The following is a 23799-nucleotide window of genomic DNA, read 5'->3' as shown; positions in this document are numbered from 1 at the left end:
CCTTTAACTTCCTGAGTTTTCTCCTGGTCTCATATTTCAATGCCCTTATGGTCATTGAATGGATCCTGGCATGACTGACATTAATCACATCTACTTCACTAGAACGGTTCTTTGACTTGTATTTCTTCACATCATTTGGATGATTGGATGATTTGTTAACTTCTCTTGTCTCTCGAGCTTTGGAATCATCCCCCACTCGAGCATATTATTCTGCTCGATCATAGAGTTCTTCCAGAGTCTTTGGTGGTCTCTTGACCAAGGAACCGTACACACCTCTTTGATCATACAGGTATGCATGTGTATAAGCTGCAATGATGACTTGATCGTTAGCACCATCCACATCGGTCAACTCTTGCTTGAAGCATCGAGTAAACTGTCTGATGCTTTCCTCCTTCCGAATTCCCATAAGGAACAATGCGTGGCATATGATGAGTGCCAAATAATGTATATATTTATCCCTTTATGTTGGCATTTAACTCATCTTTTGTGCAGTAATTCTACATTTTATCCCATATTCTGTATTTTCATTGTTTTCAAGAATAAATATTTTTCTTACTTAATTTTGCATTTTTAGGTAATAAATAAAGTTTGGATGAATAGCAGAGCGGAAAAGAGCAGAAAAGTAGTGAAAAGCCGGGAGGAATTACACAAGGAAGCCGCGAAGAATGTTGTGCACAAGACCAAAAGGCTAGAAGTGGGCTTGAAGAAGAAGAATTGTCCTTAAAGAAGATATGGGCTTGGCATACCCAAGGCCCAAAACCCTTACCCAAACCCATTTTCTATATCCATACCCGCCTCCATTCTCAGCCGTTAGATCGGATCCATCTCATCATCCAATGGTCGCTTCTTCATCGTTCATCAAAATCTGAAGTCCCTGCAAAACACCATAGTACCTAAATTCCAAGCCTTCAGATTAGATCACATTTAGATCCTACGGTCGCTTCTTTGCCTGCGCATCAAACCTCGATACTTCCGCTTAACACTACAACACCTAACTCCATCTGGTGTCGTTAATTTTGTTGTATCTCATAATCCAACGGTCGCCACATACCTCTCCATCGTAGCCGTTCGATTCAATCTATATGGGATCATCCATCACTCCTTGTCGCAGATCATCAAACTCCGCTGCACCTGCTTCACACCCTAGCAACCGAACACCTACACCCCAAACAAACATACCCTAATCCCATTTCCATCGAGTTCTTCCCCTTCTTCCCAAAAATTTGCAGAGCTCTGCAACTCCATCACCACCATCTCTTCCATCTCCACCTCGAACACCACCACTACCACCTTCCCCCGACAAACTCAGGAGTCAATCACCACCCTTGTCTCTCCCTTTCTCGTCTGTAGCATCGAGTCCTGATGCTGCAAACTCGACAGTGAGAGAAGCTAGGGTTCACAGACGTCTAGGGCTAGGCCAACAGCGCAACAAGAGCTAGAGGAGGAGCAGTAGAACATCAACAGGGCATGGGTCGAATCCAATTTACACATGGGTATGTCGAATTTGATTTTCCCCAAAAGTTAGGGTTTGCAAATTTAGGGTTTTGGTGAAATTAGGTATTTTGTTGTAAGCTATAAAAGGGAAGTGATGTAGGATGTTAAAGGGTGTTCTTGGTTAGCCGAGATACCCCCAAATTTGGGTTAATCACTGTTTAATTTTAGTTTTAATTTTCAATTTAATATTTAGGGTTCTTCAATTTCTGTTCATGTTTGTTCTTTGTTAATTTCACTGTTAATTTTTAGGGTTCTTCTGTTGCAATTTTCATTCACTGTTTAGTAGTTTAAATGTTGTGTTGTTCCTGTTAATCATGTGTTGTTCCATCTGTTTTCTCATGTTCTGAGTTCACTGCTGAGGCTCAGATGAAGCTTTAGTGGACTGTTAGATAGTGGAATGCTAGGTTAGAGCCTTAGTGCAGTGTGTTGATTGAGCAATGGGAAGAGATTGATGCTCATAGTGCCTGTGATTGACTGTGCTGTCAAAAGACAGTCAATACTAGAGGCATATCAGTGAGCAAGCTGATTTTCCTCCCATTCTAGATGAATGCATAGGATTTTCAACTCAACCTAGGATCACATTGTTTGGCTAGGACACAAGGGTGGATTCAAAGCCTTAGCTTAACCCACATTCTGTTTTCACAGTCACTTGCAACTTAACTGTTTTGTTACTTCTTCACACCCCTGCCCTTGGCTTAGGCCTTGGTTCCATTGTTCTTTGTTTAGTTTCATTGTTCTGTCACCTTCTCATAATACTTTGTGCTGTTTGCTTTTGCCATTGTAAATTTGCATCCTTTTGCCACTGATGTTTGCTTCTTTCCCATGATCATTGTTAGTTTGTTGCACTGCCATTGTTAATCTCTTAGTTATTGTTCCCTATTCTTCCCTGTTCCTCATCTCTGTCTGTGTTCTCTTTTATTCTCTTTCTTTTGCTATCTTTTGCTCTTCTAGTTTCTCTGTTTTGCTCCCCATTTGTCCATTGAAGCTCACTGTGGCGTAAGTGCATTGATCATTAAGAGCCCAGTCCAGTTCACTGTGGACTCATTCAAAAGACCAAAAGCCCATAAATTCACAGTCAATCCAAAAGCCCACTAAGCCCAAAACCTTTTCATTGCTACAAAAACCCACTAAGCCCAAAGCACAATTAGAAGCCCAATAGCAATTTAGAGCCCAAATAGCTAGAAACTCAAAACACCCCCAGTCTCTGTGGATCGACCCGTACTTGCACGAGCTACAACTGACGACCGTGCACTTGCGGTATTACTGTAGGCCCGTTTTCATTTCGCTTAATTTTCACACATTTCCGGGCCCACCAGCATCCCTTCTGATCACGTCTGTTGTATTTGTAGTGAGAGCAGAACTTGCCTGAAAAAGCGAGGGTCTAACAACACCACCCAATATTTCGCTTATCAATCTGTATGGACTAACTCCGAAATACTTTTTATAGAATCAACTAGACAGTCAGACTCAATATAGGTAAAAGTATCTCAAGGAGTTAATATCTCTCTCTTGTTTTGAATTACTCAAGATAATAGAAATCAGCGAGTCTTTAATCAAACACAAATAATAACTTGGATGGTACCAAAGACGAATATCCAAGGATCAATCAATGAAAATCAACAACCAAAGGTTGGACTATTCTAATTGATGATCTAAACGCACGACCTGTATTATTTCGATTATAAAGATAAAACAATATAATGCGGAAATTGAATAACACAGACACCAGAAATTTTGTTAACGAGGAAACCGCAAATGCAGAAAAACCCCGGGACCTAGTCCATATTGAACACACAGTGTAGCCGCTACAGACACTAGCCTACTCCAATCTAACTTCGGACTGGACTGTAGTTGAACCCCAATCAGTCTCCGACCGATCCAAGGTACAGTTGTACTTCCTACGCCTCTGATCCCAGCAGGATACTGCGCACTTGATTCCCTTAGCTGATCTCACCCACAACTAAGAGTTGATACGACCCAAAATCGCAGGCTTTGACAATAAAAAAATCAGTCTCACACAGACAAGTCTATCAAAGGATCAATCTGTCTCCCACAGATAAACCCTAAAGGTTTTGTTTCTTCTTTTGATAATAATCAAGGTGAACAGGAACCAATTGATAATCCGGTCTTATATTCCCGAATAACAACCTAGAGTTATCAATCACCTCACAACAATCTTAATCGTATGGTAGCGAAACAAGATGTTGCATAATCACAAACAATGAGACGAAGATGTTTGTGACTACTTTTTATATCTTGCCTATCGGAGATATCAATCTCAAGCCAATCAATCTGATTGTACTCGTATGATAGAAGATGCAAGATCAGATCATGCAACTACGATAAAAGTAGTATCGTCCTGGCTTCACAATCCCAATGAAGTCTTTAAGTCGTTAACCTGGTTTTAGAAGAATAAAACCAAAGGTTAAAGGAGAAACGACTCTAGTATGCAAACTAGTATCACACGTGAGGTGTGAGGATTAGTTTTGTACAAATGACTTCAAGATGAACTAGTTAGAGAGTTGTTCAATTGAAAGGAAATATCATGTACTACACAAGACACAATTGAAGCAAAGATGATTTGATTCACTTGAATCGGTTCATGAAATTTTATATCCACGGTTTGCAAACTGCATTCCTTAGTATTTTTAAGTTTAAGCTCAGAAATCATCTTCAGATATATAACCTTCTCAGGTTCGCAGACAAGGTTCGCAGACTTAAGTTACCGGGAAGAGATTACAAACTCCAGCAGAATTCTCGGGAATGATAACTTCGCCGGTTCGCGGACTGGGTCCGCGGACTGAGTTCCAGGACTTAGCTTCACGCAAGTAGTTTGTCAACTCCGGTAATTCTCGGGCTTGAGAACTTCGGCAGTTCGCAGACTGAGTTCGCAGACTTGGCTCACGCCATTCTTCCGGTTATCTTGATCAACAAAGTTCGCAAACTTTGGTTCAAGGAATATGACTTATACATAAATGTGTTTCCACAACAATGCTTGTGTTCACCATTGGTTATGTAATCTAAACTCTCATTTCAATAATTGAAACATTCTTAGAGGACGTTATATAGTTGTTACACCATTTCTCGTCAAATCAATTTTTAAGATGATTGAAACATATCATGACTTTCGTCACTAAATAAAGATAAACTTGATCGAAGCGAAAAGATTACCAACACATATTTCAAGATATAGATAGGCGAGATATACTCGGCTCGAAATACCAAATGTGTATAATCAAAGTCTATATATATAGCATACGACTTCTTGTCTGGAGATAAAGTAGATAGATATTTGAGTGATAGATAAGTTCAAGTTTTCACATACCTTTTTGTCAAGAAGTTCCACCGGTTCCTTGAGTAGTTCTTCTACTTGTATGATGAATCGCCATGAAGTCCTTGATATCAACTACACTTCCTATGCTAGTCCGAGACTTAGCTATAATAGACTAGAAATCAATACTTATAGTTTTGATCACTAACATTGACAAACATGCTTGAGATAACAACGCATGAGTGTTCGACCGAGCAATGCTCTAACAATCTCCCCCTTTATCAATTTTAGTAAAAAAACTACCAATATATATGAAATACAAAAAACATAAAGAAACTTTAGTAGCTCCTATTCCACATGTCTAATCTTCAACATTCTTCGAAATCTTCGTCACTTCCAAGTACTCCAATGATCCCAAAGGTTGTAAGTTTAGCATCACCGCTGTTGAAGATCCGTAGCTATAACAATGAGAAAACATAGTTCTCGATCATTGTTATACAGTGTCATAGTATTATTACACAACTTCAAAGTTCAATTGTATCACAACTTCAACAATAATACTATGGTGATATGTATCACTCCCCCTTAATTAATACTCCACCTCACATGGAAACCACTCCCCCTTACATAATGATCCGAAATCCATATGTATTTGTAGTGTGAACTACATATTAATTCTCCCCCTTTTTGTCAATAAATTGGCAAAGGTACAAGAACGGTATCATAATGAAATTTCCGAAAGAGACATTTCATGACAAAAGGAAAAAACATACATACCAACTAATTTAGATGCAATCATAAAGACGAAGCTAAATGCATTCATCAAGGAGTTTGAAGATACAAGATAACTCCTCTAAAATTCCACATCCGCACACCCCTCAAGATATGACCATTAAGCACAAGTTCAAAAGAAATCTCCCCCAATTGATGTCATTCCCGAAAGAACAACAAGAGCGATCTTAATTTCGAAAGAAAAGAAGGAATTTTATTGGACACCAAAAACCATAAGAATGATTTTCTATATCCAAAAACTCAATCAAATTAATCACAAGTAAACCCATGATTAATTTAATCAGAATACGCAATCAAATTAAACACAAAAAGTGATCAATTCAATTGATTGTGCTCCACATAAGAGAAATTATGGAGACACGAAAATACTCAACTAGATTAATTACAAGAGAACCCATAATTAATCTAATTGGAATACACGACCAGACTAATTACAAAAGTAATCAATTTAATTGTCATTTTTCTCGACATAAGAAAACTTACGGAGCAATAACTAAATAACCAAACAAGATGATTAATTTAGTTTAATATGCTCGACATAACATACCTCACAGAACACCAACTAAGCTAAAAAATCAACTTGGTTGTATAGTGCTCAACATAAGATACATTACGTAGCCTCACAGTAATACATAAAATATGGATCAGGGATGATCAATACTGCGGAATACACAAGGATTCATTTTATCTTCCCATCATTATTTGCATAACGATATTAATAGACATAATCCTTGAAAACAAAAGATTTTAACCTATCTTCCATCAAGATTGACATTATATGCTTAACTTTTGTATTTGTCAAAAGTCCATTCATTCTTTTACCAGTACATGAATACCGACCACGAGCGACTTTACTTTTGACAAAGTATGGGACAAACATAGTTCACGGACGTAAACACCAATCCCATAACAAATTCAATATAACAAATCATAAAGATTAAATACTGCGAAACATCATCCTCCAAATATTTTTAGAATTTAAACCAATAAACCTAAAAAAAAGAACAAGAAGATGAAAAATAATAGCTATGTGTAGTCACAATCATTGTTATTCAAAGCACTAGTTATTCTTCCACTAAACCAAAAAGAAGACATACTAGGCAACATAAAGCTTTCCCAAGGCCTCTTCAGAGAATTCCTTCTCGTTGTTGAAAAAACCATTGATGATGGGATCATTCAATTCCTCCAACTCTTTGGAAATAACTGTCAACTTACTAAGTTCTCTTTTCAGTTTTTGTACGGTGTTCGTTTTTAGAGACAACATCCGTTCATAGTGAATTAGTTATTCCAAATACGAAGCGATTTGAGATTTTAAATCGTTTCTTTTGCTGATGAATTATTTTACCAGGTTCCTGAAGATAACATCACTTTTATAAAAGGACAAGAACCAGTTTGAGGAAGGACCTTTACCATTAATTGCAACCTTCACTTTCTTCACCCTTGTGGAGGAAATTCCTGTACACCGACGTACGTTAGCTGCTTCAACTGCATCCCTACTTGTGCTTCCTCTAGTTACAGGAGCCATGAAACAATATTCCTTTGGGGAATAACACAACGTTTATGAACGACTAAAACCCTAGACAACAATAGTTATGTAGTTTTAAAGATTCATTATTTATATAGTTTTAAACAAAACTTTTTAACCAAGAAAATACTACTTGAGCCAAAAAGACGCAAAATCCCATTTTCTCAAGTTGAAGATGAGGATGCGAACGTTTATGGAGTTAGATAGACACGTTGTGAGAAAAAATCTCCCTTTGTTTATCACATCGTGAATTTTCAAGGTTTGTTATGTGATCAGAAATCCTCCTCCTTTTGATTCTGGAAATACTCGTCTCATATGATATGACCTATGACGATTATCCATTCGAAACAGCTTGTCCTTAAGAAAACAAAGATGAGCTAACAAAATTTGAGTGGACTCAGGGCATCCCACAAGAACAAGGGTTTCGTCAAACTCAAATTCTTCAATCCGTGAATATCTTTGAGTGACAAGTCTGGCTTTGTTTCTGACACTTGTGCCTAATTTATCAGACTTATTCTTGAAAGCTAACCAATAATATTGATACTAGAAAGACATGGTACAAGAACCCACACGTCTTGTCTTTGAACTTGATTTAACTCTCCATGCGTTGCATTCACCCAAAGGGTATTGTTTAGAGTTTCATCAGAATTTCCTGGTTCTACTTGTGAAAGAAAACAACCAAACTTGCACATAATTTGAAGTTGTCCTTTCGTTTTGGCTGTAGAATCTCTTCCACATTCATAGTCGATATATGACACACACCATGGAGAATCACCTATCATATGTAATAAATAACTACATCTACTGTCAAGAAACCATTGAAAGGGAGATGTAGGACTAAAAGCAAAGGTACCCATACTATCAGTACTTTTATGTTTAGAATTTCCTGATAGTTTTGTATGTCTGTTTAGAGTAACAAAAAGTTGTTTAGTTTTCTTACAAGGATCACTGGCAACATTCAAACTCTTTTGAAATTACATTCAAACTTGTTGAAGGTGATTAGAAGAATCACAACAACAATACGGTCCAAAACTTTGAAGTTTGTCTGAGTGGTTCCTAGTCATATCAGTTTTCACAACAACCGGTCGTTGATTACCATCTGATTTACGACTATTCTTTACAGAGGAACAACTGGAGTTCATCAAGGTACTATTACCAGACATCAAATCCTAAAGAATTGCAATTCCTGCAACAAGACCAGATTTGATCCGGAATTGTTCATCCAACCCCTTTTGAAGACTAACCAGTTTATCATACCTTCTCCCACGGTTGGTTTTTAAACCTGGTGAAGCATCAATTGAGACTTTATGGTCCATATAGTCAGATCACTAAAAACACATACTTTTGAGGTCTTGAACGTGTTTGCCTGCTTTGATACCAATTGAAAAAGCGGGGGTCTAACAACACCACCCAATATTTCGCTTAGCAATCTGTATGGACTAACTCCGAAATACTTTTTAGAGAATCAACTAGACAGTCAGACTCAATCAAGGTAAAATTATCTCAAGGAGTTAATATCTCTCTCTTGTTTTGATTTACTCAAGCCAATATAAATCAGCGAGTCTTTAATCAAACACAAGGAATAACTTGGATGGTACCAAAGACCAATATCTAAGGATCAATCAATGATAATCAACAACCAAAGATTGGATTATTCTACTTGATGATCTAAACGCACGACCTGTATTATTTCAATTATAAAGATAAAACAATATAATGCGGAAATTGAAATAACACAGACACCAGAAATTTTGTTAACGAGGAAACTGCAAATGCAAGAAAAACCCTGGGACCTAGTCCGGATTGAACACACACTGTATTAAGCCGCTACAGACACTAGCCTACTCCAAGATAACTTCGGACTGGACTGTAGTTGAACCCCAATCAGTCTCCCACCGATCCAAGGTACAGTTGTACTCCCTACGCCTCTGATCCCAACAGGATACTGCGCACTTGATTCCCTTAGCTGATCTCACTCAAAACTAAGAGTTGATACGACCCAAAATCGCAGGCTTTGAGAATAAACAAATCTATCTCACACAGACAAGTCTATCAAAGGATCAATCTGTCTCCCACAGATAAACCTTAAAGGTGAACAAGAACCAATTAATAATTTGGTCTTATATTTCCGAAGAACAGCCTAGAGTTATCAATCACCTCACAACAATCTTAATCGTATGGTAGCGAAACAATATGTTACGGAATCATAAACCATGAGACGAAGATGTTTGTGACTACTTTTTATATTTTGCCTATCGGAGATATCAATCTCAAGCCAATCAATCTGATTGTACACGTACGATAGAAGATGCAAGATCAGATCACAAAACTACGATAAAAGTATTATCGGTCTGGCTTCACAATCCCAATGAAGTCTCTAAGTCGTTAACCTGGTTTTAGAAGAAGAAAACCAAAGGTTAAAGGAGAAACGAATCTAGTATGCAAACTAGTACCACACGTTAGGTGTGGGGATTAGTTTTGCCCAAAACTAGATGTCTCCTTTATATAGTCTTTCAAATCAGGGTTTGCAATTAAGTTACCTTGGTAACAAAGAAATCAATATCCACCGTGAGATGGATACCTGAGTTAGACTCAAGCTAATATTTCTCTACCGTTAGATCGAAAACTTAGCTTGTTACACACACTTGACAATGCATGTTTCTAGGTTTGTTAATTGTACCAAAACGTATGCACTTGTTGGTTCAACAATAGTTAACCAAAAGGTTAGCCATATGAGCATTTCATATCAACCATGTTCTTCTTTACCATAACTAGTTCAAATGACTTCAAGATGAACTAGTTAGAGAGTTGTTCAATTGAAAGGAAATCTCATGTACTACACAAGACACAATTGAAGCAAAGATGATTTGATTCATTTGAATCGGTTCATGATATTTTATAGCCACGGTTTGCAAACTGCATTCCTTAGTCTTTTTAAGTTTAAGTTCAGAAATCATATTCAGATATATAACCTTCTCAAGTTCGCAGACTAGGTTCGCGGACTTAAGTTACCGGGAAAAGTTTACAAACTCCAGCAGAAACTCTCGGGAATGAGAACTTAACCGGTTCGCGGACTTAGATTCATGCAAGTAGTTTGGCAACTCAAGCATAAATTCTCGGGTTTGAAAATTTTGGCAGTTCGCAGATTGAGTTCGCGGACTTGGCTCACGCCATTCTTCCGGTTCTCTTGATCAACAAAGTTCGCAATCTTTGGTTCAAGGAATAGGACTTATACATAAATATGTTTCCACAACAATGCTTATGTCCACCATTGGTTATATAATATAAACTCTCATTTCAATCATTGAAACATTCTTATAGAACGTTATATAGTTGTTACACCATTTCTCGTCAAAGCAATTTTCAAGATGACTGAAACATATCATGACTTTTGTCACTAGGTAAAGATAAACTTGATCGAAGCGAAAAGCTTACCAACACATATTTCAGTATATAGATAGGCGAGGTATACTCGGCCCGAAATACCAAATGTGTATAATCAAAGTCTATATATATATAGCATAAGACTTCTTGTCTAAAAGAGTAGGAGATAGTGTAGATAGACTTTTGAGTGATAGATAAGTTCAAGTCTTCACATACCTTTTTTGTCGAGAAGTTCCACCGTTTCCTTGAGTAGTTATTCTACTTGTATGATGAATTTCCATGAAATCCTTGAGCTCAACTACACTTTCTATCCTAGTCCGAGACTTAGCTATAATAGACTAGAAATCAAGACTTATAGTTTTGATCACTAACATTGACAAACATGTTTGAGATAGCAACGCATGCGAGTTCGACCGAGCAGTGCTCTAACATTGTCAACCAGCTTATGGTAAGTCCCGATCGACTGTGCCGGGAGATGATTGAACCACGTTATTGCTTCACCAGTCAGTGACTGTGTAAACATCTTGCACATCAACTCATCGCTGTACTGCCACAGAGTCATGGCAGTTTCATAGTGTAAAACATGCTAACCTGAATCATCTATTTTCTCATCGAATTCTGGCAGCTTGGGAACTTGAAAATTCATTGGCGGCCGGAATTCTCTGATATTCAGTTTGAAAGGAGCTCCTGCGGATCGATGCAACATGTCTATCTTTTCCTCTCTGGAGCGATTTTTCGACATTACTTTCTCGATCATCTTTCAGAGGCGAGCATCCGTTATTGTGCTTACATCGCCATCAGAGGAACTGTCTTCCTTCTCATAGTCCCGATCCGCTCGAATATCAACTTTGGATCTTATTATTTTTCCAGATATGCCTTGCTCCGATCGAGCATAGTAATCATACAAAAATTCTCTCTCATCGTGCCGATCTCGAACCTCATCTTCATCATTCCTGAGACGCTTTGAGCGGTGGTAGTTCTGGCTGTACTCTGCTGAGTTGTAGTTGGATGTGTTCGGGTCCCTGCTTGCCGGTCTCGTGCACGCCTTCGTATAGGAAAATCTCCAGTGACCAACATATTTTTCTCTGGTCTATCAAGATCGATCACTTATCTGTTTTGGTCTACATCCCGTGGGCTAACTCGACTTCCAAGACGCTCCCATACAGACCGACCCTTCTAGTTATTTCGATTACCAGTCCTCAGTTGAGACTTGTTTTCACGTTCTAATCTCAGGAGAGCGTTCTCTCTCTCTATCTCGTCTAGCTGACGGCGCAACAGTTCTTCCTTCGAACTAGGAGTCGCAGTTCGTCCATCTCGCAAGTCATGTTGATCGTTATTCCTCTTTGACGAGCTACCGAATACAATCCCTCTGTCTGCTCTAACTCGTGAGTTTTCTTCATCAGGTGTGGAGTCAACATCCATTCCTTCGTCTTCCATCATCAGTCTTTTTTCGCTTCTCCGATTATTCAGATCTGGGGTTCTGTCACGAACACGATCTCGATCCTGACCACAATCTGTGGTTCTGTCACGAACACGATCTCGATCCTGACCACGATCTGTGGTTCTGTCACGAACACGATCTCGATCTTGACCACGATCTGGTGGTTCTGTCACAAACACGATATCGTCCCTGTCTGTTTCCACTGGGTACTGCCGGTGCTGACTGAACCTCAATCTCGTGCCTTTCAGCTTCGCGTCTCCTGCGCTGCTGGGAATTGCTAGCAGAATCGACCCTTCGCGCAGTTTGTTTGACTACTGCCATAACTCTATTTGGAAAAACACGATTATCTTTTCTTGAGTCTCCTTAGTCGACGCCAATGTTTGTAAGGTAAAATATTTTCACCTTCAAACACAAATCTGATGGTGATTTTGTTGATGATCGAACCGCTGCCTTTCTCTCCACGTGAACAGTGCTGGGGGGTACCTGCAAAAAACCCTCCAATGCTTAAGTTAGATAGAGTTTTTCACAGGGGTTTGTGTAGAGAAGATTGCTTACCTCTTATGGTTGTGAACCCATCAATTTATAAGTTACAAATCAGGCCCTTACCCTAATTTCGAGGTGAGAATCAATTGTATTGATTCCCCTGCATTCCCCAGGAATGAATTGTATTAACTTGCCCCTGCATGCCTTCTGGAACATTCCAGAATATTCCCTGCATGATCTGGCTAGCAACCCTTCTAGATCTTTCAGGAAATTTCCTATAGGGTTATGGAATTAGGAAACCATAGTGAGTAATTGATCAATCCCAAGAAAATAGGTAAAATAGGCTAAGCCCACGCAGTGGGGCTGAAATATCCACAAGTAAAATGATTGGGTCTGAAAAATCCAGCAGCTTGGTTCGGCTCAGCTGGCGAGTTAGCTCGTCTAGCTGACTTGGCTCGGCTGGGGTGAAGATATCCTGCAGAACAACTGAATGAGGCGTAAACATCCCGGGGCTATGTAAATACATTAAGTCGTGAAACACTAAATCACCACCAACCGGCCGCCGGACTATGCCGCCGAACGAGGCCGCCGGGTCGTGTCGCCGGCTTTGGCCGCCGGGATAACCGCCGGTGAACTGATGCTACCACCGAAGTCGGAGAAGACGCCGTCTCCGGTCAACTGGTGCTGCTACCGTTGCCGGAGAAGATGCAGTCTCCGGCCACCTGCTTCTGATGACGTCATGACAGAAAATGTTGACGGCGTAACGAATCTGTTCACGGTAACGGAATATTCTCGGCATATTCTGCCGCCGTTAACGGTAGTGGAATATTCCTAGCATATTCTGACGGCGTTAACGAAATATGCTGCCGTCATTCGTTTCTGCTGACGTCATCGACCACTTTACTGCTGACTATATCTTTGCTGCTGATGAGGCAGCCTCTGATTGGCCGACACTGCTGACGTTATAGTGATGACGTGGCAACAGTGACGTGGCTCCTTCTTGCCTTGACTTGGATATTTGCACATGGGTTTTTATGTATAGTGTTTGTGAGGCCCAGTGAGCCATACTTGACTAATAAGAGGAGCATATTAGGCCTAAGTAAGCCCATTTCTAATCTAAAATAATAGGGTACAAACAATTTTACCAAGAATCTCCCAGAAATTTCTTTGTACCAGTGTTTCAGTCCCAACCGAAACAAGTCGAAATTCGGGATTGACTACATTGGTCTTATCTACGGCTGAGTCATAGCTGTAAATTCCTAGCTGTATCCTGATTTTTACAATGATGAACTCCTAGTCGTGTTGTGTGCGTGTTCACTAAAACTAACCTAATTAAATTCACTAACACAAATTAATACTTTATCCATCCCAATTAGATGAGCTAGTTGGTTTTAAACTTTGTCCCATAAATAGATGTGAGCTATCTTATTAATTAAGAGGATATTTCTAAAACTATCATTTTAATTGATTATTGTTACTATAAGAAATATGTATAATTTGATAGTCATGTTTATATTCCTTAGTAGGTGTTTTAAAATGTTTTTCAACGGTTTAAAGGTTACGAAAAACTGTAGTATTGTTTAAGAGATAAATCATTTCTAAGTTTTACTAATTATTATCCATAAGGGTATAATTGTAAAAAAATACTTAAACATACTTCCCTCTCCTCCTTGTATTAAGAATTGTGCAAACTACAATTAGCTCATTTGATTTAGGACGGTGGAGGTATAAAGCAGTTTAGATATAATAAAAATAATAGGATAAAGGGTTATTGGCTTTACAACTCAGTAATCCTATTTTGTCTTCTCGTTAGCTCTCAAAATCAACATTACTTCACTTTAGGATTTCTTTATCTATGTAGTCAAGGTGGATTGGGTAATGCTTTTAGATTTCCAATCGCTAATGCAATTGAGAGATGCTCAGACAGGGTCAAATTGGTTTGGCATTTAATGCCTTTTGCAATTTACTGGGAACTTTGAAACGACCGTAATAGGAGAGCTCACGGTGGAAGCCTAAAATCCAAGTATGAGTTGGAGTGTGCTGTTAAACTGGATATTTCCCTATGAAGTTCTTCTACCGACATTTTCAAAGAATTTCTCTATGAGCCAACTTCTTAATCACTGGGAGGATGTAATGGTTATGTAGTAATCAGCTTTTTGATTTCTTAGTTCCTCCGGTGCTGTGCACCTTTGTACATCCTTCCTTTTTCAAAATAAAATAAAATAAAATAATATGATTCATATATAGTATAAACACGAGCCTTTGGTGATTAAGCAAAGTAGCAAACTCTCCACTTCTATCCGCTATAAATACTCAACATACTCTCCACTTCTTCATATTATAAACACACAACATATTTGCATGCCCATCATCAGAATTTCCTAGCTAAATTGCCTACCTTCTCCACTTCTCCACTTTTCTAGCTATAGCCAACAGCATGGAGGGCTTCTTCATCTTCTTCCTTTCTTCCATCCTAGCTATTCTCCTAGCACCACTCCTCCACTCCAAATTTCTCATATCTAGAAACACCAACAACGCACTAGCACCACATGCCGCAGATGATGCTAAGGTCCCATTGGGAAACACGGTTGGCCGATCATTGGTGAAGGTCTTGAACTTCTAAAAGCCGGAAAAAATTGTGTCCCAGAGAAATTCTTCTTCGATAGGATTAACAAGTACTCGTCCAAAGTATTTACGACTTCGTTCCTTGGTGAAGTAATTACCTGTTTTTGTAGTGCACCTGGTAACAAATTTTTGTTCTTAAATCACTATAAATATGTCGAATTTTCGATACCACCAACAATGATGAAGATCTTTCCTTATAGTAATCCAGAAGATAGTAGAGTAGTTCGACAACTGACTCTGTCACTAGACTTACCGAGATTTATTGGTATTGTTGATTCGATGACAAGGAAACATTTCGAGGTATGTTGGGATAATAAGAACGAGAACGAGGCAATCACTGTGTACCCTATAGTGAAGAATCACCTCTTTGCAGTAGCATGTAAACTGTTTATAGGCATAGAAAATGATCCAGCTCGTATTGACAGGTTACTCAAGGAATTTATAACTGTTATTAATGGATTTGTTGCACTCCAAATAAATTTTCCTGGAACGAAACTCAATCGTGCAGTTAAAGCTGCAACGTTAATGCGAAAGGAAATCGTTTCAATAATCGAAAAGAGGAAAGCTGTTAATTTGCAGCCCCTTCTTGAACAAGATGATGTATTATCACATATGATCCGCAATAATGAGCATGATGAGGACCCCCACAATGATGATCAAATGGCTGAATAAGTTGTTGGGTTGCTTATTGCTGCCCATGACTCAACCAGCGTTGTCCTAACAGCAATCACAAAGTATCTCGCGGAGCTTCCGGATATCTATGATGCAGTCAGAAGCGGTAAGTAAAAGATTGCTAAATGGAACAGCCCCATTAATTAAGCCCTGCTCCAGTATTATTTTTTATTTACATATAACTATTGTATTGGATTTCAGAACAAATGAGAATCGCTAAGGCGAAAGGACCAGGAAAGTTGCTGAACTTGGCTGACCTTCAAAAGATGAAGTACTCGTGGAACGTGGCCTGTGAAGCATTGAGACTCGCACCTCCAGCTCACTCTTCTTTCAGAACAGCAATTACTGACTTTACTTATGCTGGATATTTCATTCCAAAGGGAAGGAAGGTACGTGATACACATCTTAGTTATTAACCCAGAACCTCAGATTCGCTATCAAATTTTCAACATTTAATATTAGCTGATTTATACATCAATAGAAACGCATTGCAAATTAGTTATCACAGATTCGCAGGGTGAAAAATCATGCTTCCACGGAATATGTTATTTTCTTCTTCTTTTTTTAAGGAAGTTTTATTGATTAAGAAATATATTTACAGAAAGTCAAGAACCTCATGATTTATAAAGGGCTACCCTATCTCTTCCCAAGAAGAAGATCTGAGAGATAGAGTAATTTCTGAATGTATACTTATTTATTTTTTCTGTTTTTGAAGCATAAATTACGAAGTAAGTTAATGGACTTATTCACTCGTATATATTTCATACACTACATGCATGATTTTTTTACCATTATTCAATTGGTTGCATACTTGACAGATATGTATGAGTATAATGTCGACACATAAGGATCCTGAATGCTTCACAAATCCAGAAAAATTTGATCCTTCGAGGTTCGAAGGCACTGGACCTGCTCCGTATTCATATGTGCCTTTTGGAGGAGGACCTCATAACTGTCCCGGCAAACAATATGCTAAAATGACAATGCTTGTTTTCATGCATCATTGGGTGACAAAATATAAATGGAGGACTTTGTTATCTGATCCTGATGATGTCGGGAAGTTAATATTCAACCCATTTCCATTGCCAAAGAATGGGCTTCCTATTCTCCTTCAACCAAATGCTCAGGAAATAATAACTTAAGTTACCATAATCATATTGATTATTCGTAATTCTAATGCAATCATTTGCTAAAAATGAAGCAAGTACGTAATGGGTACTGCTAAGTATGTATTTTAAATCTTGTTTAGAGTTCTTCTCTCGGATTGTTATCTCTTGTGTTGTCTAGTTTTTACGGTGTTTGTTTGTCCATCGTGTGAACAGTAAAGCTCCAAATGTCCTAGCTAAAGCAGCTAAGTCTCGATTTGATAGTCTTCCTATGGTTCTCTATGATGTATTAGCCAAGGACAAATCTTATGTACATTAATAAACCTTGCTTGCAATAAATCTGCTTTTAGATGATAAAATAAGTAAATAAATAATCTTGTTTTAATATAGATGGAAGATCAGAGCCAATATTCTTATTCACACACATCTCATGAAACTTGTGTCAATTTTTATAAATCTCAATCAACGATGAATTTGAAGTTAATATTTCCATGATACGTATATTTTATAAAACACCACGTTTATATCAAAGACGAGCATAACCCGAAATAACAAATCTCGTCATCTACCAATCTTATTTTTAACGATTTTCAAAGTGGTAGATAGTGGTGTTATGCGTCTCGAATTGTGCTCATTTTTGTAGGAATACAAAATTTTATAAGAGGAACGTACCATCAAAGTATTAGCTTCAAATTAATTATCCTTAGAATTTTTTAGAAAAATTGGCACAATTCATATTAAAGAGTAATCAGTAACTTACCATTTGTCTCGAAACCAATACATTCTTATGGAGTTTTTTTTTCCTTTTTCCTGAAGCAACATTCTTACGGAGCGATGAATAAGACGATAACCATGCGATTAGATACAAATAAAAATAATCACTTGGTGATTTATCTGAAAAATAAACCTTGTGTTTGATATAGATGGTTTTCCTTTTTATAACCAGAAATATTTTGATTGAAGGCATGGATCAGCATTTGTAAACCAAAATCGTAAGAGGGCATAGATATCAAAAATCCTCATAAATTCAGTATAACACTATTAACAAAGCGGGCTAGTCAGTTAATGTGAGAAAAAGATCAATTGTGGGTGAAACTCTTTGAAGCAAAGTATTTCCACAATTCGAACCCATAGAACCAACTAGAAACTACAAACTATCTTGGATATATATGGACAAGTATACAAAAAGGTCTAAATCTTATAAAAGGAAATTATATCTGACACGTAAAAAATGGACCTAACACGAAGGTTTGGGAGGACATGTGGATTCCCACTTCAGACAAGGTACATAAACCGAGCAATAAAGAGGAAGCTTTTTCGCAAAAAGTTCGAGTTAATAAATCAGAGAGGATCTTGGGACTTTGAGAAATTAGGTAAATTATTTTCTCCAGAAATAAAAGAAAAGATTCTTGCTTTATCTCCAAATAAGGGGGATATATAAGAAATTAGATGAATACATCATCACTCAGGAGTGTTCTTGTCTAAATGTTTTTACAATTTCCTCATCAATCAAAATCCGGTAAATGAGAATAATAGTGATTTTCCTTGGAAAAAATTATGGAAGATGCAAGTGACTCCAAGGATAAGATTGTTTATTTGGATATAACCCAGAAGGCCCTTCCTATTACAAGCAGACTAGCATCTCATAATTCAGAGATTTCGCTAGAGTGCGCCATGTGCAATTCACAAGTTATGGAAACAAAACATCATCTATTCAGAATATGTCATGTTGCTAGATCCATATGGTTTGGCTGCTCGTTGGATGTAGTCAACTCTCAGATTTGCACTGATTCGATTATCTCATGGGTAGAAAAATGGATTTTAGATCCAAACTTCTCGCAATTTAGTGAAAAAATTGCGTCCATACTTTGATTCATATGGAAATATGGACGTGAGGTAGTTTTTGAGAAAATTAATTCAGACCCAACAATTTTAATAGAATAAATTAAAAAGTTTATCCAATCTTCAAATATCAATGAAAAGACCACAACTCATATTGTCCAGAAAGCAAAGATTGCTAAACCTTTTTGGTCCAATTTTAAATCGGATTGGATAATCTTCATCGACGCGTCGTATAAAAAAAACTTATCCATGGGATATGCTTTCATTTTGTACTCGGCGAATCAAGAAGCTTTCATGCATCTTTCAGTAGGCTCGGAATATGCCTCCTCGACTTTACATGCAGTAGCAAAAGCACTACTGAAAGCCTTAAAATGGTTAGAAGAAAATTTTCTTTCAAGTGTCTAGATAGTAACAGACTGTAAACTCCTAGCGGATACAATTAATAACAAAGGAGCAGATAAATTATGGATAGCAGAGAATCCTATGGAAGAAATTTTTGCTATTTTAGAAAAACTATACATGATAGATATATAAGTAGAGATCATAACACAACAGCAGACTCCATTGCAAAAGAACCGGGATCAAAAAACTTAAACATAGGTCAATGCATCTTGCAACAAAGTGTTCAAAAACGGGCATTATTTCTGATGTATGTGATGAAAATGATTTTGTAAATACATTGCATTATATTAATTAATTCATATATTTGATCTTTCCATCAGAAATATCTAAAGATTTAATGGTTTAGACAAATAAAGCTCTCATGTTGAACGCTGAGGAAGCATTCGCTTCCTGCTAGTCAAAATAGGTCTTTTTTGAGTTTTGTGAAACGAGCATTTTGGTGAGGACACTTGGCAACGTATGATTGGTTGAAAAAGAATAGGAAAAAGATTAAAAAAAGGAAATCAAATTCAATTTGGAATGTATAAAGTGACAATATTTAGGTGAAGACACTTGGCAACGTATGATTGATTTAAAATTTACGAAATTAAAAGGAAACCTAACTTACCGTGTTTGGAATTTTATGGAAGTCCAAATTCAATTTGGAAATCGAGTAATTACTATATTAGGACTATTTTTTCCAAATTAATAAATAAAGGGGAAAACATCCATATATTTTCTGCGAAAATAAAAGTAAAAAATAAAATTTGTACATATCCTCCACCTATTTAATGTACTTTCCCCACCACACCAAACCAAAAATAGATTTCCACGGGGGGAGGCGACGCCGCGCCCACCAAAAAATGCATTTCCACGAGGTAGGGCGAAGACCCCGGCACACCAAGTTCAACGGAAAAAATAAATAAAATCTACACATATTTTCAACCTATTTAATGTATTTTCCCCGCCACACCAAATCAAAAGTACATCTCCACGGGGCGGGCCGAAATCCCGCGTACACCAAATCAAAAATCCATCTCCACTGGGCGGGGAGAATCCCCGCGCATACCAAATCATGCATCGCCACGGAGCGGGCAAAGACCCTCGCATACAGAATTAAAAATACATCTCCACGAGACGGGACGAAGCCTTACGCACACCAAATAAAAAATACATCGCCACGGGCCGGGCAGAGCCCCGCCCACACCAAGTTGAAAAAAATAGAGGGTTTAAATAATAATCTAGTTTAAACCCTATATAATAATCGGTTTGATAAATCAAGGCTGTTCATGAAAATATCTCTTTTTCTGTTGAAGTAGATTTGTTGTCATTAATTATGTCAAAGTTTAAATACAAAAGTTACAAAACCAAGCCAAAGTTAGATCATCAGTCACATTTTAACTTGTGCTAAGAGTATTTGAATAATTGGGTTTGGAGCATATACCAATGATGCGCTATGACTAAGAGGGTTGTTCATAATGAGCTTGCATTTAGAAACTTGGTGGGTGAGGTTGCCAATAGAATAATAATAGATCACGAAATGGCAATTGGTCCAATTACTCAAATATGTTAACGGATCCTAACCACCGGATCATTGAATTGGTATCACTCAACGTTAATAGTGGTATTTCCTTCATAAATCATGCGATTACTGAGGAAGGGAATCTGATTCTTTTTGGTGGATCATATCTTAATATTAATTTAGGCTAATAATTCTCTATATATTAACAGTCGTACGTAAGATGATTCTTTTGGTCCGTTGAGTCATCCTCGTATCGTATATATACAAAAAATAAAGAAAAGAGAAAAAGGTGCAAGTAATAGGAAGGTTCATTACTACACTTCGTGTGTACGATGATTCTTTTTGTCCCTTGCGGAGTCATCCACGAGAAATAAGTAGAAAAATGGGCAAGCAATATGAAATTTTTCATTCACGTTGTATCAAAACTTTTCATTCACCGAGAGAGCTCAAAGGAAGAATCCTATTCACCGAGAGAGCTTAAGAATCCTATCTGCACCCAACTGGGTTTTGGGCTGCAATGGATTATTGTAACCAAAATGGGTATATGGAGGACCTCATCGATGTAAAAGTTCTTGAACCATATTTTAGGGACCATGGTTTTTTTTTTTGGGACCATGGTCTTATTAGACCAACCTCCCTATATTTATAAAGGGTGTCCTAAAATTAGATAAATACACATTTACCTTTTATTTTAATTTAAATTAAAACTAACCTAATAACTATATAAATCTAATCATATATATATATAATAATGAATCTATTAACCAAAATCAAAATCAAAAACAAAAACAAGGGGGAATCGAAATTTTTTAGTTTTGAAAAGTAAATTATTCTCTTCTTCTTCTCTCTTTCCTTGACGTTCCTCGTTCGATTGAAAAATGAATATCAACCATCAAAATGAGTTGAAAAAAGAAGTTGCAGAGAGAAGTTCGGTTAGGAATTATGTGAAAAACTTTGTCGAACTAACCGAACCTAATGGAAATGATGAACATGAAGAACATTTTGGCTATTTCGCAAAAATAATTCCTAATTCGGTTACGTCGCAAATTTTTTTTAGTTCGGTTACGTCGCAAAAAACATTTCCCAACCGAACCCCAAGAGTTCGGTTAGTTGCAAAAAACATTTCCCAACCGAACCCTAATAGTTCGGTTAGTTGCAAAAACATTTCTCAACTGAACCTTTGTTCGGTTATTTCGCAAAATATTTCCCAACTGAACAACAGTTCGGTCAGTTGCAAAAAACATTTCCCAACCGAACCTTAGTTCGGTTATTTCGTAAAAAACATTTCCTAACCGAACTAAGGTTCGGTTATGTCGCAAAAAATATTTCCCAACCGAATCTTTATTCGGTTACGTCGCCAAAAATGTTTCCTAACCGAAAACGTGCAAAAAATATTTCCTAGCCGAAAACATCACAAAAAGATAACCCTCTTCTCTCAATTATTTAGTTTTTTTTTTGGTTTAATCTTTGCACTAATCACTAATTATGTTAACCTAATGATACAACTAATCATTACACTAACTTAATTGAAATGGGTAATTTTGGTATTAATATAAATATTTAGATAAGGAGTGACCTATATTTACTTCTAATGTCTTACCCAAAATAAAACAATGGTCCCCGAAAAAAAGGCTGGTCACCAGAAAACCGTTTAAGTTCTTCTTTCTAATAAATCTTTCTCTTTCGATCAAAAAAAAAATAATCAGATGTAACAGTTCAAAAATACCAGACTTATAACCTTTTATTACCTTTTTTGTTAATTAAGTTTAATCTAATTACCAAAAAAAAAATCAAAAAATAATAATTATTCTTATCTTTCTCTTCTCCTTCATCAATCATGGTGAACAAAAATATTTTTCGACGAGATTGATAAATCAGGAAATTGAAAAAACTAAATAACCTGATAATCTTCCACCCGTAACTTTTATTAGGTAAATTTTTCTTGAATATTTAAATACATTAAAATGATCAAAGTATGATTTAATTTCGATTTCAGGAACTACTTATGACTAGGAGTTAATCTTTTCCCAGTTGTAAGTAGCTCATTTACGGCTAGGAAGCCTATTTTCTTTACTTACGACTGGTAAATGATGAATACCTAGACGTAGGAGTTGTTACAGCTGGTAATTTATCATTTTCTAGTCGTAACTTGACCAAAATTCCAGAAAATATTAATTTTTTTACCCGATTTTGTAATGAGTAGTAGTTTATTTATCCTCGATTTTACAATGAGTATTACTTTATACTCAATTTCTAAAAGAATAAAAGATCATACTCGATTTTAGAATAAGTATCACTTTATATCCGATTTCAGAAAGAGTATAAAAAGAGAATTCATGCTCAATTTTAGATCGAGTATATTTCAAAAGGAGTATAAGTTCATGCTCGAATGAATATCACTTTATACTCGATATCAAAAAGAGTATAATTTCATACTCGATTTAAGCCCGAGTAAAAAGTGATATTAATTCACAGGTCGTGTATACTCATTTCGTGACTATCAATATATACTCAATCTTTAAATAAATTAAACTATATACTCATTTTCATCATATAAAGTACAAACTTATTACAGATGGGAAATGTTAAATTCTTAGCCATAAAACAAGTACACAGTTAGGAAGCTAGGAAATCTCAATCTAAATATATGTTTACGGTTAGGATATTCTAGCCTTATTTATCTCTGATTATCATAAAATAAAATAAAAGGTTGGGTTATGGCAAGGTTTTCCCAGCCGTAATCCATAAGTTGTTCTGAAAATAAAATAATAATAATAAAAACACTTTCGGCTAGAAGTTCTTTATTTCCCGTCGTAAAGTTATGTTAATTGGACACAACAAGGTCAGGGTTCTGAGAGTAATGTCTATAGGAACATATAGAATTCCATAGTCCTCACAAAATTTTAACTTTTAGAAGTGCATAGAAGACATCTTACCAACTAAAACTACTTTTACATAGATATAATCAGAACCAGGACATACACTGCTACTTATGTGATGACACTAATCTTGAATCTACATAACATATTATGTTGCATTGTTCTTACTCTAAGAATGTTGGTCTCTGTTCCTTAATGGTCACTCAGTTTTTCAAGATGCAAACTCTGATATATCCATACAAGACTGGATTCATAAATGGATAAACAATTGTAAAGATGTTAAAGTCTTGAGTATAATTTTCACTACATCTTGGTCGCCAAACAACGCAAGGTAAAGTATTAAAGATGGAACATCTAGACATCTTGGTCCCAACCATGCTAG

General features: G+C 36.9%; 1 protein-coding gene across 1 annotated transcript; it reads left to right on the top strand.

Moving 5' to 3' along the window:
* The first annotated feature begins 14292 nt into the window (after nt 1–14292).
* LOC113306266 (beta-amyrin 28-monooxygenase-like) lies at nt 14293–16829 on the top strand. Its single transcript, XM_026555225.1, has 5 exons — nt 14293–14332; nt 14999–15634; nt 15740–15793; nt 15889–16076; nt 16506–16829. The coding sequence occupies exons 1-5, from the start codon at nt 14293–14295 to the stop codon at nt 16827–16829; spliced, it is 1242 nt and encodes a 413-aa protein (XP_026411010.1).
* Nucleotides 16830–23799: the final 6970 nt, after the last annotated feature.

Source organism: Papaver somniferum, chromosome 8, assembly GCF_003573695.1.
Source record: "Papaver somniferum cultivar HN1 chromosome 8, ASM357369v1, whole genome shotgun sequence".
Taxonomy (NCBI): Eukaryota; Viridiplantae; Streptophyta; class Magnoliopsida; order Ranunculales; family Papaveraceae; genus Papaver; species Papaver somniferum.
The sequence above is the reverse complement of the archived record's forward strand: the minus strand, read 5'-3'. Positions and strand labels throughout refer to the sequence as shown.

Excerpts from the sequence above, each read along its gene's own strand:
- LOC113306266 (XM_026555225.1), top strand. The coding sequence starts at position 14,293 with ATGCAATTGAGAGATGCTCAGACAGGGTCAAATTGGTTTG. Across the intron at positions 14,333-14,998 it reads GACAGGGTCAAATTGGTTTG|GTCTTGAACTTCTAAAAGCC; the intron begins GCATTTAATGCC and ends TCATTGGTGAAG. Across the intron at positions 15,794-15,888 it reads CTATGATGCAGTCAGAAGCG|AACAAATGAGAATCGCTAAG; the intron begins GTAAGTAAAAGA and ends ATTGGATTTCAG.